At 47.6% G+C, this 19319-nt stretch overlaps 1 protein-coding gene across 2 annotated transcripts in view; it reads left to right on the forward strand.

Moving 5' to 3' along the window:
- ash1l (ash1 (absent, small, or homeotic)-like) overlaps positions 1-19319 on the forward strand; it is a 32201-nt gene that overhangs the window by 5714 nt on the left and 7168 nt on the right. For both annotated transcript variants that reach the window (XM_083981890.1, XM_083981891.1), the window contains exons 4-22: positions 137-4577; positions 6953-7643; positions 7822-7995; positions 8128-8222; positions 8629-8702; positions 8862-8907; positions 9125-9233; positions 9396-9602; positions 9764-9910; positions 12255-12363; positions 12504-12653; positions 13145-13212; positions 13490-13656; positions 15199-15351; positions 16602-16656; positions 17001-17133; positions 18459-18737; positions 18991-19077; positions 19190-19280. In XM_083981890.1, the coding sequence (XP_083838016.1) occupies positions 137-4577; positions 6953-7643; positions 7822-7995; positions 8128-8222; positions 8629-8702; positions 8862-8907; positions 9125-9233; positions 9396-9602; positions 9764-9910; positions 12255-12363; positions 12504-12653; positions 13145-13212; positions 13490-13656; positions 15199-15351; positions 16602-16656; positions 17001-17133; positions 18459-18737; positions 18991-19077; positions 19190-19280 (7276 nt within the window). The remainder of the gene's footprint in view (positions 1-136; positions 4578-6952; positions 7644-7821; positions 7996-8127; positions 8223-8628; positions 8703-8861; positions 8908-9124; positions 9234-9395; positions 9603-9763; positions 9911-12254; positions 12364-12503; positions 12654-13144; positions 13213-13489; positions 13657-15198; positions 15352-16601; positions 16657-17000; positions 17134-18458; positions 18738-18990; positions 19078-19189; positions 19281-19319) is intronic.

Genomic DNA, 19319 nt, shown 5'->3' on the forward strand with positions numbered 1-19319 from the left:
TATTTCTCTCAAATGTGTCATTAAATGTCAGCACAAAACTTTATATTACATTTAATTTTCACAGTGTCTCTTCAATGTCATACACCTATTTATTTTAATTAACTTTTTGCCATCTTGTTGTGTTGTGTCTCTCCAGGGTCCACCAAAGTTGGATTGCAAGTCTGATACAAAGCCAGACTCAAAAGCAGCCAGCAGCACATCTGAGAGACCCCTTAACCTTCACCGCCCTCCACCAGACAGTAAAACGCATCCCTCCGTGAAGAAAGCGCAGACTCCGCAGCTCAACCCCCGGACATCCTCGCCCTCTCCACCGCTACCTGCATCAAAAGACCCCGGCTTTGAAGGTGTTAAACCACCACAATACGCCTACAGCACTGACAGCCAGAGAGACAAGGAGAAGGGTGTCCAAAACTGGGGAGCTCCCACAGTCACCGAGAAATTGGCTCAACTCATAGCGACGTGCCCGCCGTCAAAGACCCCAAAGCCAGCCAAACCCTCAAAGAGCGACCCTGCTCCTCCTCTCCCGAGCTCAGGCTTTATGGCCCCTACAGCCAAGCAGCGTGACAGGGCGATGGCCAATAGGAACACCTACTCAAGAATGGTCCACCTTTCTCCACCCCCCCCTGTGTCGCGACCACCCGGTCGGCCCTACGGTTCTAGGAACAAAGACAGCGTTATGGAAAATTCACCCAGCCTGGCGCCACTGCGGAAGGAGGACATGGATGGGGCCGGGAAATCAAGTAGCAGCGGTAACAACATCAGCAACAGCATGAACATGAGCAGCAGCAACAGCAGTAGTCGCAGCAGCAGCCCGGCGCTGACCTACAACAACAGCCGCCTGTCAAAGGACTGCAGCAGCGACAACAGCAACAGTAGCATTTCTAAGCAACAGTCACGTCCTGCTCACTGCCAGCCTCACAACACATCTTTACCATCTTGTCCCATTTCTTCCTCATCCACCACCTCAGCTGAGCAGAGAACAGTGAGCGCAGTGAGTCACCTGGGCTCTCCCGCTCCCTCACAAGGACACCACGCACGTGAGAGCCCTGCCCTAGCGGAGGAAAGCAGTGCGAGTGAGCGAGAGCAGGACAGGGACAGCCCCAGAGACTTAACCAAGTGCCCTCCCACAACAGGAACAGGAAAGCCAGAAGGGAAAGACAAGGGGGTTAATAATCAGTCACTGCGAGTGGAGAGGGGGAAGAGCTCTAGTCCGAGTAAGCGCAGTCCCAACCGGGATAGTAGCCGACCTGGTCGGACCATCAGTCCCCCAGAGCCTGTCAGACAAAGGGCACCTTCTCCACTGGAGCCAGATGATGATGATAGCCCACAGACGCCTCTTAGAGATGATTCCCCCGATTCATCTATTGACTCTCCCGCAGAGCAGGACTGCAAACCCTTTAAGAAACGGCGGGGGAGGAAACCCCGTTGGACCCGCATTCTGAACAAGACGCAGAGTCAGAGAGCAGACCAGGACAACCCCTTCGAGCAGAGCAAAGCCACCATGCCTTTACCTTTAAGCTTTGAAACGCCATTGCCACCAGTTAAAAGACCCGTGGGCAGGCCTCCCAACCCAAATAAGGTCAAACCAAATCCTGTGCCACAGAGCCAAGTGTCACAACTCTTTGCACCCCAGCCTAAGAAAAGAGGGAGGCCAAAGTCCAAAATGCCGAGGCTTGACGCCCTGGCCCATGGGCACCCACCGAACAAACTGGCCCCCTCCAAGGTCTTTTCATCTTTACTCAAGTCCAAAGAAGAGCAGGACCCCCCTGTTCTTCACCCAGAGGTGGATTTGAACCCCCCTAAACCTATGCCTAGAAAACGTGGACGTCCTAAGCGCCTTCCCCCCACCCTACCCCAAGAGGGTCAGCCTCCCACGTTGGCTCCAGAGTCAGGAGACATGGGAGACAAACGGTTCCGCAGCAAAGGAAACGGGCAGCTCATCATGAAGACGATAATAGGGAAGATCAATAAAATGAAAAGCGTGAAAAGGAAGCGTATTCTCAGTCAAATCCTGTTGGGCCCAAGACCAGAGGAGACCCCTAAAGGCACTACCAGCGGGGTGGTCGGCTCTGTGGAAGCTGCTACCCAATCACTGTCGTCCCTGGCTGCTTCTTTTGGGGGGAAACTCGGGCCGCAAATTAACGTCAGTAAAAAGGGCACAATATACATGGGCAAAAGGAGAGGCCGTAAACCAAAAGCAGTGAGTAACGCCACGGCTACGACGCCACCGCCGGAGCCCTTCCTCTCCCCAAACACCACGTCTCCTCTACATCACCATCAGTCGCAGTCGCAGCAGCACCAGCTCTCCGGCTCAGAGGTCTTTCCCTCCCCCTCCCTCTCGCAGTCCAGCGGAGGCCACAGTCCCATCAGTGACGCCAGCTTCGTGGAACCGGGCTCCGTGCACTTTGCAGGTCACGCTCACTATTCCAACTCCCACCACGGCCACAGCACGTTCTCCTTCCCTCCCCCGACCTTCTCGGCCCCAAACCCTCGCAACCCGGGGCTGGGCTCGTCAATGGCCGCGGCAGCTTCCCAGAAGAAGTCTTGCCGCGGTTACCATCATCACCACCACCATTACAGGCAGCACTACCATTATCATAAGCTCTCACCTCCCCGGCCGCTCCACCCGACCTCGCCGGCCCCCCTCAGCGAGCTAAAGGAGGCCACACCGTCACCGGTCAGCGAGTCACACAGCGAGGAGACGGTGCCCAGTGACAGCGGGATAGGAACAGACAACAACAGCACGTCCGACCGCGGCGAGAAAGCCGGAGGGGCGGGCGGCTTGGGTGGGATCGGGATGCCACCGGGGATGGGCAGTGGATTGTTAATGCCAGGGGTCATTGGGTCAGCGATGGGTCCGGGGGTGGGGCTTAATTCCAGAGGCAGGCGGCGACACTCCGCCATGCTCATGGAGCATCCCTCGCCCTCTCCCTCGCCCCACGGGGCAAGGTCGTCGCCCGATCCCCGGAGACCTCACCCGGCGGCTCCCGCCTCCTCCTTACTGGGACACAAGGAGAAACACAAGCACAAGTGTAAACGCCGCAGCCACGGTTGCCCCGGCTACGACAAGCTAAAGAGACAGAAGAGGAAACGCAAGAAGAAGTACCTGCAGCTGCGTTCACGCCGGCACGACCCGGACTTTCTCGCCGAACTGGACGAGATTGTCGTGAGGCTGAGCGAAATACGGATAGCACATCGCACAACGGGGCACCGGCTCGGCAGCGGGATCGGCATCGCGGCAGGGACGAGCAGAGTGCCGGGCGTGGGGAGCAGGGCCGGCGGCAGCGGAGGCATCGGAGGCACGAGTAGTGGCAGCGGCGGCCCTCCTCCGCACCATTATGTCCACAGGGACCTCCTGCCCACGATCTTCAGGGTTAATTTTGGCAGCTTCTACTCTCACCCTGCGTACTCCTGTGACCCATTGCACTATGTTCGTAAACCAGACATGAAGAAGAAGCGCGGGCGGCCTCCCAAACTGAGGGAGTCCATGTCCGAGGTTCCCTTTGTCCCGGGGCTCGGGTTCCCCCTCTCCAGCGGAGGCTTCTACCACCCCTCCTACAGCGTCCCGTACTCCTCCGGGCCGCTGGGATTGGGCTATTACAGAGGTTATCCTGCAGCCAGCGCTCTGTATCCCCACCCTCATCACCAGTCGCCGCACACAGCCCCGGCCCACCACTCTCACCACTCGCCCTCCTTCCCCCCGCCTCCGCCGACATCCTACATGCACCATCACCACCCTTCGCATCTCCTGCTGAACCCCTCCAAGTTTCACAAGAAAAAACACAAGCTGCTCCGGCAGGAGTTCCTGGGAGGAGGGAGGTCCCCTGTCCTGTTCCCACCCATGTCCTCCGAGCTTTCCTTCAACTGGCACCACAAACACAAACACAGACACAAACACAGAGAGCGCTGCGCCGAGGACGACAGGGAGGAAGCGGCGAGGAGCGGATCAGGGAGCCGGGCTAACGCAGGGATGTCTGACGGCGGCGGAGCGTCAGGGAAAGGAGAGCGAGTCGGCAGTTTAGGAATGGCAGAGTCTCTACAACGATGCCGCTTCGGACGAGACGCCTCCAGCACCAGCGGCAGCAAACAAGCTGCTACCACCTCTGCCAACTCCCCTTCCTCTTCCTCATCCTCATCTGCAGAAAGGTACAAGCGCAAAGACAGCTCCATGTCCTGTCTAGGGCCCTCCAGACTCGCGCTGGGCAGCAGCTCAAAAGGCCACCACCCGGTCGAGTCCTGGTTCAGGATGGGCAGCAGCTCGGAAGCAGACTACTCCAAGCTCTCACGGGGCCACGTGGCGCCCGGCCAGGGTCCCTTCTCAGACGGACGGGCAGAGGACCCAGCAGGCTGCTCGGACAGCGAGGATGAGGAGCCCCTCACCCCCACGGACGACGTAGAGCCCGGAGCGCACGATTCTCCAAACCTTACAAACCTGTTTGCCTCTGCTCTCACCCGCACAACGCTGAAGGGGAGCAGAAGCAGGAAGACGGATGTCGTACCAGAGAGCTCCAGTTTTTCCCGCATGGACCGGCCGATGAGGAAGGATCGCTCAACATCATCAGAGAGGAGAGAGATGGGTAAGTCCCACTGGTTGAATTAAACTATGACGCAATCTGTTAAACTAATGTAGTAACCAGAAACAGTAGAAGTGGGGAATTATTTGCATATATTTGTTCATTGAATCCTAAATCATAAATGCTGCTTGGTACGTTTTGTTTTTAGTTTGATGAGCACATAAAATCTTTTGACTGAAATGAATGTGACATTGTGTAAGGTTATCAGAGTCACCAAATTCATTTTCCAAAAATAGTTCAGATGCACTTGTAACAAGAATCCTGTGGCCGAATATGATTGGCTGATATCTGATCTGAGCTTTATGGCTTAGCATTGCTGCTGTGAATCTGGCCAAGGGTGAAATCAGTTAGATCCAGTTACTGTGTGTTTTGGCAAAAAGACGTTTTCATACTTTGCCATATGGCACAGCAAGTGGTTCTCTCAAATATTGCTTTATATTTGCTCACTGATCCCTGCATGTTTCTTGAAAATCCTTCATAGTATTGCGAAATTGCGAAGCGGTTACTGCTGGAGCCGTCCATACCTCAAATGTGGCTGGATCAAACAATGCTGGAAAATTATTAGCTCTGTCTGTGTAGCCCTCATCTGAACAAAGAAGAAGTCGGGCCACTTATTTTGGTAGAAAAAAAGACACAGTGACATCCCCACTGCGTTTGGTAGCTCTCTTACTAGTGGTTATGCTCTTGGCCAAAAAAACAAATGTGTGTAAACTGGCTCCACTGTGAGTGTGGAGGCCAGAGTTGGCCAGAGTTGATATAGCATTTCTGCCAGAGCTCATCTTACTGTAGGGGTGGAGTGTTTTGTTAACATGCTATATTTAGGAGCCATTTCCCTCAAAAGCCCCACAATGTGAGGCCTCGTCCTCCCCTGCAGTACGCCCGGCACCTGGGCTGAGCTTATGTTGCTGATGTAAGACACAGTGTCTCAGCAGTGGACTGTATCCACCATTGTGACTCTGAATGCCTCCCGATGAGACTAATGTGTCTGTGTGTGTGAGCAGCGGTGCTAAAGGGTTTTTATGTGAGCATTACCTGTGTTTATGTGCATGGCTTTAAGTGAGATGTGAAGCTGTGAAAGGCAGCAGCATAGAGCAGTTCAAACCAAGACAGAGTAATCCTGGATTAGAGCTCAGGACTGGGGGGGGGGGGGTCAGTCAGCGGTCACAGACTGCATCATGAAGGTAGAGGAGGCCAAAGGTGGCGACTGGGCTGGCGCACACAACAAGACATGTGTGGAGGGATGGAGGCAGATAGATGCACTCTGACAGGAGAGGGAGGGTGAGAGTGATGTGGGAGGGGAAGAAAAGTTTGTGAGTGAGGTCAAGAATAAGAAGTAGCGCAAAAAGATGGTTTAAATAGTTAATTTTTTGGTCAAGAAAAGAAAATGCGAGTTTTTCCATTAGCGCCGTCTATTATATATTAATGGATCACAGTGATCAGGGAATAGTTAAAACTGTTTACAGGAGTTAGTTAATCAGTACTCCAAGTCTGGGCTCGCTGATGTCACTGTCATTAGGTGTTGTGTGTAGCTGGATGTGGGACAACCCTTTTATACAGAGCATGGAGATAGTAGTGGTATTGAAAGACCTATAGGTGCCTTAATATATTTCTTTTAGTGATTCTGTTTTTAGACATCAGTGTGTTTGGGGCCTGTGAAGTTGTTGTTGTTTTTTGAAGTATTTTTTGGGAGGGCTTTTTGCCTTTAATTGATATGGTTAGTGGAGAGAGACAGGAAATGAGGAGGCAGAGAGAGGGGGAATGACAAGCAGCAGAGGGCCACCAGGTTCAAGATTTGAACAGGGGCCGGCGGCAGCGAGAACTGTAGCCTCTGCATACGGGGTGCCTGCTCAACCCACTGAGCTTTACGATTCAAATTCAATTCAAAAACACTTTATTTGTCCCCAGGGGGCAATTCAAAAAGAGTGAAAGTAGCTTAAAAGGGCAACACATGTCACAGACTAAAGGACACAGCAGTCAAGAGTCGACTAACAAGGATAACACACACACACACACACACACACACACACACACACACACACACACACACACACACACACACACACACACACACACACACCACACACACCACACACACACACACACACACACACACACACACACACACACACACAAAACGCCCCATGAAGTTCACTAAACTTCTGAATTGAATCTAGCATGAGATGTGGCATACTTGTGCTACGGAGAGGAAGGAGGGAGAGGGTGAGAAAGTTTGGATGACACGACACAGGAAGAAAAAAAAGATGAGCACATGGAAAGATTGGAAAGAGAAGCAAAGTCTTAAAATATCAAAGCATAAGGAAGTGTGCAGTAGACTCATGATACATTATGCTGCATTAATTTGTTGTGTCTCTGTCCAGGTTCATCGGGTATTCAGACAAGAGGTGTCGCCCACCCGACCTCTGACGGGCCCGAAGGATCCCTGCACCACCGGCAACAGCACCATCACCAAACCTCTCTGTTTCACTCCCACGGCTCTGCCTCCTCTTCCTCCTGCCTCTCCCCCCCTCAGGACTGTTGCCTGGATGCGTCCCTGCCCCACCACTCCCACCGGGCACAGCCATCCAAACACAGCCTGCACCACGTCAACAAAATCCTCCGGGCCAAGAAGCTGCAGAGACAAGCGCGCACAGGAAACAACGTGGTAAAGAAGAGGGGCCCCGGACGTCCCAGGAAACACCCGCTGCCCTCCCCGCCGCCATCCCCTCCGCCACCGCCGCCGCCGCCCCCCGCCATCGAATTGAATCAGGCACGGCACAGGGACAGAGGGGGAGAGCGGCCAGCGGGGGTCAGGGGATGGGAGGGGGACACCGTGACGGACGCCATTGAGTCGGTCGTGCAGGGACAGCGGAGAAAAGGCCAGAAGAGGAAGCACTGGGACCGAGAGGGGAATGAGGAGGAAGAGGAAGAAGAAGGGGAGGACGGGGAGGTAGAAGAGACTGAGGAGCGACTGCCAGATAGGGAGGAGAACCTGGGCAACCTGGTGGCAAGGTCCAGAACTGGGACAGGAAGAAGCTGGCTAACTCAGGAGGAGCTCCAGCACTTTCGTGGGTAAGCAATATGTTTTCTTTTTTTACCACACTGATAATCTTTATTCCCTAGAGTCTCAGCTGTGGGACACAGACAATGATTCACAGCGCGATTAAATGTTAGGAGTCAGTGTTGGTATATATAGGAACATTTATTATGTCCAGTCGTCACTAGAAACAAGTCATGGTTCTAATTTTAGCTCAATGGAAAGCAAGCCAGATGGCCACTGCTCCCCGGAACGCCCAGGCCCCGTCTCCAGGGAACAAGCTCCACCCATGCCCATAACCAGCCAACGGGAGAAGAGAGCAGCCAGACCTCCAAAGAAGAAGTTCCAGAAGGCGGGGCTTTACTCAGACGTGTACAAGACTGAAGAGTGAGTGCCAAAGAAATCCCAAAAAAAACAACAACAACTCTCTGAAATTCATCTTTTTGATGTATAGATACAAGCATGTCATATCACAGTTTGCCACCTCTTTACATCTCACTGTTTCTCTCCACCCTGCAGTCCTCGGAGTCAGCTTCTGCAGCTAAAGAAAGAGAAGCTGGAGTACATACCTGGGGAACACGATTATGGGTTGTTTCCAGCTCCTATACATGTTGGTGAGTCTCACACCACATCACTTTTACTCTGCACCTCCTATTTTTAAAACACAGGATTCGAGTATGTAATTACTTCCAGACTGATGGACCAGTCTTTTAAAACTCATCCTTCTCTATGCAGAGAATCTCTCTAAATAAATTCATTTTTCTTCTAATTATAACCTAGAAAAGCATTTGCTCCAGGTATGTAGGGTTTCTGAGGCTTTCCAGAAACAGAGAAAGGTTTTTTCACTTACCACGGGCCAGTATTTTAAGCCATTTAAAAAAAAAAAATCAAACCGTTGAACTTCTTCTTTATATACAGTATGTAATCGTAAATGTGAAGTGTGTGCATGGTCAGAAATGACTTCCGTCTTCTTTTATGTATGTTTTCTCTATCTGAATTTCCCCTGCTTTGTTTTTTCAGGGAAGTACCTGAGACAGAAGCGTATTGATTTCCAGTTGCCTTACGACATCTTATGGCTGTGGAAACATGATCAGGTGATCAATCACATCAAGCACAAATTCTTTTTTTTAGGGATTTTCCATGCTCTAAGTGAAACACTGAGTGATAGTTACAGCCCCAGTAGCGGCCCACCCACACAAGTATTTTTCTCTGTCATTAAACCCCTTTGTGGGTTTTTTTTGTGTGTGTTTCAGCTTTACAAGAGGCCTGATGTCCCCCTTTATAAAAAGATCAGATCAAGTGAGTATCTGGCTTCATACCAGGAATTTTGTCAAAATGTAACCTGATCAGTTTTGTTACCACTTATCAGATACTCTGCACTGGTTGCTTTGACTTTTGTTGTCCGTATTATTAGTTAAATTAGTTGTTTGCAAAATAGGGATTAAAAAATACTTAGCGTTGCCACTGCTGGTCACAGTTTTTATTGTAGAGTGGTAATCCCCTGTTTGTGTAACAGATGTCTATGTGGACGTGAAGCCTCTCTCCGGTTATGAAACAACTACATGCAACTGTCGATCTCCTGAGGCCTCGGCTGAAAAAGGCTGCCTTGATGATTGCCTGAATAGGTAAATGCAACAGCGGAGTCAATGTAGAAATCAATCTTGTTATGTGTCAAGAAACAATCTTGTGTTTATTTTCTATTTATTTTTCAAGAAAGGAAAGTAATTTGTCTAGTTATGAAAAACAATTTTTTTACATTTTCGCTCTTTGCCTTCTTCTTCTTCCAGAATGAGCTTTGCTGAGTGCTCTCCCAGCACGTGTCCCTGCGGTGACCATTGTGACAACCAGCACATCCAGAGACACGAGTGGGTGCAGTGTCTGGAGCGCTTCCGCGCTGAAGGGAAGGGCTGGGGAATCCGCACCAAGGAATCTCTCCGCTCGGGGCAGTTCATCATCGAGTACTTGGGAGAGGTGGTTAGCGAACAGGAGTTCAGGTGAGATGGTTTAATGCAAGACATCTTGTTGAAAGGTCGACACGTGCATGTGGATATCTGAATATTTAGCATATTTTGCATCTGTCTATCTCTTTGACTTGTTTAGATGGATAAAACCGTCCTTTTAATCTACCACTGTTTTCTTTGCTACTGTGTTTTAGGAGTCGCATGATGGAGCAGTACTTCTCCCACAGTGGCCAATACTGTCTGAACCTGGATAGCGGCATGGTGATTGACAGCTACCGAATGGGCAATGAGGCACGCTTCATAAACCACAGCTGTGAACCCAACTGTGAGATGCAGAAGTGGTGGGTGTCATGGCAGCTTTAAAACCAGCTCCCTACTGATGTCCTTGTGGTGCTTTTGGGCTCTTACCAAAACCCAGATTTGGTTAAGCCTGTTTGGGAGCAAGCATGAGGACGTTGCCAGACGTTGTCGCTCGCGGATAATTGAGCCAGACCTGGTGTAAATTGCGTTTTGTTTGACTGCGACGACAAAGACGGCACACTGCGCCCACTCACGCTATGCAGCTGATAATGTTGACATCCATTAGGATTACTGTAAGAGCAAGTTTTACCATTCAAGAGATGTCAGGTACATCAGCAGTCACAGTCTAAATTATAGAAACAGACAAGTGAAGCTGAGACTCTTGCTGGGTTGTTGTAAGAGGAGAGTGGGAGAAGCTGATTAGAAAATGTTCCAGCTTGATAATTCAGTATTTTGTTTTCTAAATGCTTCTGTCACTTAAGGTCAATGAACTGGAAAATGGACCTGCCCATTATCTGAACCGTTTCACTTAATTTGCCATCCGTTTGTGTGCCTGATGATTCGGGCGAGATGGGTAATTTCTTATTCTCTTTCTGCAGGAGAGAAAACCTGAGTGTAGTGACTATACCAGAACGCGTCTGAAAGATATTAAGCATAGAAATAATGCCTTTGGTGCGTTGTTATCCAAACAGCTATTTTAAACAGCTATTTTATTCTTGGGTCTTCACTCATCTTGTCAGAGAACAAGTGAGCCACATTTTAACCAAACGCTGAAGTCGTTTATACTCGTTGTAGGTGTGTGTCTCTATTTTAATACATGTAAATGTGGCCTTGTTTGTGTTGGTGTTAGATTCCCTTATTGTGGCAGAAGTGTTTGGTTATATTTAGACACTTTTTGAAGTTGTTTGGGTTTATAACAGCCGTACTCTTTAACCACTTTAACCTAAGACATGGATAAGTAGTCCAAGTGACTGTTAGGAAATGTTGTGTTGTCCTAGTTTGGAAATCTTACACCAGCACTGAAAGGGACACGTGTAGCAGGTGCATGTCTTTGTAAATGAGAAAGCTCTGCCTGGAAACCCCAACCTTATTAATGTGGTTGTGTGGTGGTAATCTGATGAGTTCACCTCAGTCACACTCTGCCAGTGTTCAGAGACCTAAATGGCTTAAAGGCCTTGCACCATGCCAAAACAATTCACTGGTTTCCTGAGGGATTGTTCTCACAGCGTGGCTAAATCCACAGCAATCAGAGACCTGGCTGATCAGGCCTCACTGTGCTTGACATTACTTGGTGAAACCTGCTTGGTTTTAACTGTAGCTGACTGTCGTTGTCTATGTATGGTGTGTATGATCCTGCACCACGTATCACCGCAGTTTAACCCTCCGAGGATTTGATTGTGGACAGCTCTCGACCTTGAGAGGCTCCACTATCAAACTGTACCCTCTGGCTTCCAGCATAGACCAGCTCATAATCTAGGACAGTGTATGTGTACCTCCACGTGTGTCTGTGTGTGTGTGTGTAATATAGAGTGGCTGGGCTGAAATAAAAGACTCCATAAGGATGGAGAATTTTCAGCACAAAGCCTGACGAGTCATCCATCTTGTCACAGAAGAGAGATTACATGCAGCCGGGCCTTAGATACAGCTGTAGTGGCTGAAGACAATGCGCTGAACCAGCTTTTTACCCCTATAGAAGGAATAAATTATCAAGTGGCTGGCAAACAGAATAGCACGCTTTATTCTTGGAAGAATGGCGAAAGGAAAGGAGGAAAATGGGAATTACAACGTGTTGAGCAGTTGGCTAATCGAGAAAATGAAAACCGGGACAGCTCTTTTTTCTGTTTTAGTCCAATTTAAAGGACCTTTAATAAAACTGCCTTTCCAATATCAATACTTCAACGTTTTAAATAGTTTTTAGTTCTACTACTTAGTACGATGTGAAAACCTGACTTCACTGAGAAGATGTTATTTCTTTACAAGGCTCTCCAGTATGTTTCGGATATAGACAGTGTGCAACCCACAGATGAACAGTCAACAGTCTGAAATTAGCTTTACCACAAATATTTTGTTCTCTATTGATTATCAGAAGCTCTTACTGTGACCAGAAAGCAAGACCTGAAAATAACAATGTGATTCATAAATTTTGTTTCATGCTGAACTAACTTGTTCTGTGAGCTTCGATGTTACATAATAAGTTGAACCAGTTATTGTCACACTTCCCATTAGTATGTGAATAACTAGGCTTGTACTGGAAGTTTTATCATTGAAAAGGGTTTAGGACTAAGCAGGAGAACACCTTCAAGTAGCTTTCTAGATATTTAGTCACCTTTCACATTCAGTTTATTCTTGTTAATTAAGTGTCTTTTTATAACTCCTCTGTCTCAGGTCAGTGAATGGAGTGTACAGAATTGGTCTCTTTGCTCTGAAGGACATCAACAGTGGCATTGAGCTCACCTATGACTACAACTTCCATTCCTTCAACACTGAAGAGCAGGTGAGGCACCAGCGCCCATTTTGTCCTCTTCATGGAATCACACTTTGTTCAGACCTATAATCACGGCCGCTTCCATTTTAGCGAGACCTCTCACTCTGTTTCTACAACTCCAGTGATCTTACTTTTTCTCTGCCCTGCAGCAAGTGTGCCAGTGTGGCTCAGAGAGCTGTCGGGGCATCATCGGAGGGAAAAGCCAGCGCATTAACGGCCTACCTGCAAAGACTGGAGGGACTCGGCGGCTTGGTCGGCTTAAGGAGAAGAGGAAATCAAAACACCAGCTCAAGAAACGAGTAAGTGATGAATGTAGATAGAAACACTGAGAACCTGTGTTGGTATCAGTTCACCTCTAGTTCAAGATTGTGTAGACAAAAGAGACATTTTCATGTCCTCAAGAGTGCTTAATGATTTCTTCTAATATTCTGTATTATTATCATCTCTCGGTGTTACCTGGGTGATGAAAGGTAGCAGAAGTCTGGCTCTCTCTTGTTAAAAATCAGGTGCAGTGTGTATGTAGGGCATGAGCGTGTCTGTGTCTCAGAGGTACTCATTGTGGGCCACAAGGTGTCTTAAAAAAGTAACTCAGAATATCTTTAAGGGTATACTTTAGAATTAGGACCTGATTCTCGTGATCCGAAATTGATATCATGGTATGTTTTAAACGTAGGTAACACACAGGATGAGTTTGAGAAGAGCTTATTAAAGAAATCAGAAATAAAACACACATTTTAACAGTGAGGGGTGTGATTATGGTCAGTGCAATAACAGTTTTCTTTCTCCACAGGAAGAGGAGTCGAGTGACAGCAACAAGTTTTACCCTCATCTAATGAAGCCCATGTCCAACAGGGAGAGGTAAACACACACACACACACACACACACACTTGAAATGACACACAGGCATCACATAAGAGACAGGACAGAGCAGTTGATGAAGTGTGTTTTTGTACACGTGCTCATTATCGTGCTTAGTCTGCATAGAAACCTTCAGTCAAATATACTGGGAAAGAACAAATGATCAGATTTTTACTTCCTTATTAGAGTGGTGGTATTTAAATGATTTAAGAAGAGAGTAAAGTGCAAAGACACAAGCTGTCTTCACACTCTCATCCTCTCACCCTCACTAAACAGAAACTTTGTGCTGAAGCACCGAGTGTTTCTCCTGAGGAACTGGGAGAAGATGAGGGAGAAACAGGAGCTGCTGAAGAGAGAGGGCGAGAGAGAGAGGGACGCCAGCAGCCTGTCCATCTACACACGCTGGGGAGGAGTCATCCGTGACGACGGCAACATCAAGTCAGGTGAGTACAAAGGTTAAAGGGATAGTTCAACATTTTGGCAAATTGGCCCATTGCCATAATCCCTTTCGTCATAGCAGTAGGTTTGTTACCTTTAATTGTCTGCTCAACTGCTCAGAGCTACGCTATGGAGGCTGATGGGATTTCTTGGTTTCCCTCATCAAACTCATCAAATCCACAATCCAACAACTCCAAAACGCTCTCGTGGACAAGTTGTAACCTGCACATTCACCACGATATGAAATAATAATGTAATGTTATGAGACGGAGTTATTATTATTATTATAACCTTTATTTATTCTCGAGAGACATTGAGGTTACCCTCATTTTCAATGTCGTCGAGTTGTTTTCGAGGCAAATGCAGAGACTGCTTGCTTTTGTACAGCTCCGCTCCGAGTCGACAATCAGAGTCTCAAGATCAGTATCCAGGGGTGACTGCATTATCCCCATGCGACACTCCTCCTTTGCACAATCTGTGTTTTCATGGACAGCCATCAAAGAATGGAACAAGCTGCTGAAACCCTGAAAGATCAAACTTTAAATTTCTCTCATCATTTAAAACAATGGCTACTGGAGAACCAAAGTTGCCAGCATGTTTAAAAGCAGGGCACTTGTTACTCAGTTAGTCTTTTTTTTAAAAATGTATCTTAGTATTTCTCAATGCACCCAATCCATGAAATTATCTTAAAACCTTATGGAATATGAACTATGGGATTCTAAAATGTTTTATATTTTATATTCTGTATCTTGTAAGACTTAGCTTTTCCCTCCATTGATCATATAGGATAGGGTACACCTCTCTTAGGTGTGTTGCATTTGATTTGGTCTTTTTAGATGTGGAAACTGTTTATTTTTCTCTTTTTTTTGTATTGTCTATGTGCTGTCTACTGTCTATTTGTGTATCACTCTTGTATAGTAGTTTGTGGTCTGCGTTTCTTGTCTGTTTGTTATATGTTACATGTTGGGACTGCAGATGGAAATGAGCTATAAGCTAAATCTGGTGCAACCATATTTTCATTTTCTGTAAATGATTAATGTCATTGCACAATGTCCCCTAAATAAACTAATAATAATAAAAAAAACTGCCCCCGACAGGAATGTGAATCAGCGGTTTTGCATGAATTTACCTAGAAAACAACTGTCTCGTAACGTTCCGTTATTATCTCATAGCGTAGTAAATTTGCAGGTCACAACTTGTCCACAATGCGTTTTGGAGTTGTTGGATTGTGTATTTGATTTGATGAATATGATGAGGGAAACCAAGAAATCCCATTAGCCTCCGTAGCGTAGCTCTGAGCAGCTTGCGGCTCTGCTCCACCGTTCTAAAAATATATTGCACCGACAATTAAGGTAACAATTAAAGGGAACGAACCTACTCCTAAAACTACAGGGATTATGGCAATGGGCCAATTTGCCAAAATGTTGAACTATCCCTTTAAAGGTGGGAGTTTTAGTAGCTACTGTGAGAGATACAATATCACACACCTGGTCTTAAATTATGTAAACTAATGTGTGTGAACTTGGTGTTCATCCCTCGTTTTCCAGATGTGTTCCTGACGCAGTTCTCAGCCCTGCAGACGTCACGGTCGGTTCGTACACGGAGACTCGCCGCCGCCGAGGAAAACACAGAAGTCACACGCACTGCTCGTCTTGCACACATCTTCAAGGAGATCTGTGACATGATCACCAGCTACAAGGGTCAGTTTCTTTTGTGGAGAAATATTGCTACAGTGCGTACTGGTGCACTCCACTTGTTATACCCCTTTCCCACTGGTCAAAAAACCCGTTTAAACCTGCTAACAATTGGCTTTTGGTGGCAGTGGGAAAGGCGCACCGAGCCGCGTGGACCCGCGTTGAAGCGGGTCAAACGACTCGGCAAGCGACGCGGGTTAAAAGCGCCTTCAATCGGCTCGGCTCTGCTCGGCTTGCAGTGGGAACGCCAGACCCGCGCCAACCCGCTAATTTACGTGATGACGCTGAGCGTTGCGTGACGCCATGTCATCGCGCCGGTCGCGTCTCATATCACGTACCAAAACAAAGCTCTGCTCCGCTGCTCTCATTCGAGACTGGGATCAAAAGATCAAATAACACTGACCAAAAACGACTGAAAAAAAAAGAAAAGAAGCGACAGTCTGTTTAACTGACGTGTTGTGTCGCGGACGTCTGTCATATGGCCGCGGCAGACTCACTGTCTCCGCGGCGGGCGGCTGTGGCATGACACTGTGTGTGTTTCTTGCACCGCGGATGAGAGCGGGGCGACTGGTTTATGCTCTGTCTGATCCCCCAGCGGGGGGGCAGACTCGGCTCATTTTGGTCAATGGGAAAGGGGCCAAATGCCGATTGTTAGCGGGTCGACCCGCGTTTAAAAAAACCCGCGACGACCCGCTAATTTTAGTGGAAAAACGGCTTTAGATGGTATGCACAAACCCACACACACACACACACACACACACACACGCATTGTACATTGTCCAGAAGAGGAGACAGACAAATGATCACCAGCCTGGCGTTGAAGCTTTGAACCTCGGTTGGTCGTTGTGAATGTAACTGGAATGTGATTTAGCTGAGAGTGTTGGCAAAATGCCTAAAATGAAAAATGCAATTTTGTTGTATTAATTGGAAACAGCCAGTGCTGCCATACTGCCAGTAATTCAGTTATTGCTGGTTTTAATCACAGAAGTGCCGCATCTCGATTTTGTTTATGTGACCCATAATTTACAGTATATTTGTAGTGTTAACAGTGCTGAGTGTGCACCTTACCTGCCTAACGATTAAATATCCTCATTAACGTGACCTCTAGAATGACCTGAGGACTGAGCAGGCCTGTAAAGCACATCTGTCTCCTGCCTCCATGCTGCTATCTAATATTCAGTATTTGATAAGGCTCTGCAACTAGAAAAATGTGTGTGAATGTGAATATGAATGTTATTTCTTTTGTGTTACTTCAGATTCAGCTGGCCAAACACTCGCTGCTCCGCTGGTGAACCTTCCGTCGAGGAAAAGGTAAGGAGTGCAGACCCGCATGTCGACCGGCCCATTCATAATGTTTCACTGTTTTCCCGACAGCAGAGTTAATGTGTTATCTTCTCAATCAGCGTACAGCACCCACATAGTGTAACAGTTTATCTTCCACTTCACATTTGAGCCGTGACAGCCTGTGCTTTGATTCTTGTCCAGTATTCATAGTAATCACTTGGTGTCAAAACAATAAAAGCTCATTATTTTCTTTTTGCTTCACGGCCCTTAAACCCCTCATGGTATCTGTAGACACACAGGCTAAGTCTTTGTTTTTTGATCCTTTTGTGTGTATGTGGATTAAACCCTGCTGTGTTTTTGTGTGCCATCAGGAACAGCCAGTACTATGAGAAGGTGTCTGACCCTCTGGACCTGAGCACCATCGAGAAGCAAATCCTCACCGGCCACTACAAGACGGTTGAAGCGTTCGATGCAGACATGCTCAAAGTTTTCCGCAATGCTGAGGTAGGCAGGTGTTTCAACCATTAATGAACCCCTGCTATTTACAATGAGAACTGCAGAAAGAGCATTTGTCCGTGTTCATACATAATTTAATAGTTACATCAGTTGAGCAGCACATCTTGCTGCCAGGTGGAGAGTATTTTAGAGACACAACCACTGTCCAACTCTCGTCCTTATATCAGTACAACACAAGCTGTATTTGCCGTGTCATCTGGTTTTACCTAATGAGCGGCATAAAGCTTTAAAAGCAGCATCTTGAGCACATCCTTCAGAGCAGGGAGCAGGTTTTTACACCTGGAGCTGGAACTGTAGTTCCTCATTCCTCTGGTCAGAACACAGATTTAGATCCCAACTTCCCCAAGAGGTTCCTGGTCCCCCGGGGAAGTTTAACAGGAACTATTGGCTGGAAATGAAGAATAAACGACCACTAAATCAGATCTGATGTTAATGAATTTGTGTATCAGCATTATTCTGCCACTTAAACAGATCACTATCCACCATTTGAAAAATATCTCATTTGCAAATGAGATGCTCAATCGTTGTTACAGATCTCTCTCTATATACATGGCAACAATCAATAGAAAGACTAGCATGATGATTGCATAAAGGCCAAGGCTGCTGCAGAATCCCTTTTGCATCATTATTCACTCCAGAGTATGATCCCGTATTCTTAGAGCCCAATCAATATAAAAAAAGCCTCATCAAAATGATAATTTAAGCCGTTACTGTGCAGCTCCAACACATTCTTCCTCCTACTCAATCGCTGCTTTCCTCTCTGCTCTCGCGCACAAAAACCTCCCAAATGGGACATAACTTGACGACTCCTGATCCTCTGCGCACACGTCGCCGGTCCTTTTGATTTACATTTGTATAGCGTAGCAGTTTAAGCAAGTGCCACTTGAAGCCCCTCAGAGGAGCTTTACTCTCCCAGTCAGAGAAGCCTGAAGTGGATGTCTAAATTAGATTCACCCTTCGGTCCCAAGGCCCTTTCTGGCAGATGGAAAAAGGCATGAGGGGGAGATGTGGTTTTATTGTTGGATTAAGAGCTACAGGGTGTTTTTGTCAGATTTGAACGCATCATTTTGTGTCAGTGACGTTTTATTCTGCAGCCATTTGCCCACAGCTCTGCAGGCGGATCACCTTGAAGTCATGTTGAATTGACTGAACAATGAGGGTGCAATTTTAGGGTCAAATGTTCACTCTTCCACCTGATATAATTTATGTCATCTCTTTATGCTGATTGTGAGGTATTGCTGTCCTTGTGCTGTTTTTTTTTTTGCAAACAAATAAAGCAGCTGCACTCAACGACTGTCTCGCTCTCTCATCAGAAATATTACGGCAGGAAGTCCTCGGTAGGCAGGGACGTGTGTCGGTTGCGGAAAGCCTACTACAGCGCTCGTCACGAAGCCGCTGTCCAGATTGATGAGATTGTGGGCGAGACCGCCAGCGAGGCCGACAGCTCGGATTCGCTGGAGCGGGACCACGGCCACCACCACCACGGAGGAGGAGGAGGGCCGGGGTCTCACGACAAGGACGACGACGTCATCCGTTGCATCTGTGGAATGTACAAGGACGAAGGCCTGATGATCCAGTGTGAAAAATGCATGGTGAGAAGCAAAGTGTCAAACACACAGCAAAAATGTATATTTTGGGGAAAGTTACATTTCACATTTTACACATTTCTTTTGATGTGCCATATAAGTTGTGGAAGAGTCACGCATTTGTGTATATTTTTGTTATTTTTAGACAGAGACAGCCAGGATCGTTACAAATATTGATGGAGCAGCCACTAGTTCTACGCAGGCTGATACAAATGTATTCGTTTACATCGGTGTAATTCAGCTGTTTGTTGTTGTCCAGGTGTGGCAGCACTTTGACTGTATGCGGCTGGAGACGGAGGTGGAGCACTACCTGTGTGAGCAGTGTGACCCTCGGCCTATAGACACGGTGCGTCATCTATCCCTTCACAGACAGCCACGGATACTGAACTCCCATGTTTTCATGTTCCACAAACTTATAACTTCTAATCTCACATTGTTGTGTTGTGCTGTCGCTACAGGAGGTTCCCATGATACCCCAGCCCAGCTATGCCCAGGCAGGCTCTGTGTACTACATCTGCCTCCTTAGAGACGACCTGCTGCTTCATCAAGGTAAAGAAACAGTAGAAACCAGTTTGGTTCAGTTTCAGC

The sequence above is a fragment of the Trachurus trachurus genome (genome assembly GCF_905171665.1).
Source record: "Trachurus trachurus genome assembly, chromosome: 11".
Taxonomy (NCBI): domain Eukaryota; kingdom Metazoa; phylum Chordata; class Actinopteri; order Carangiformes; family Carangidae; genus Trachurus; species Trachurus trachurus.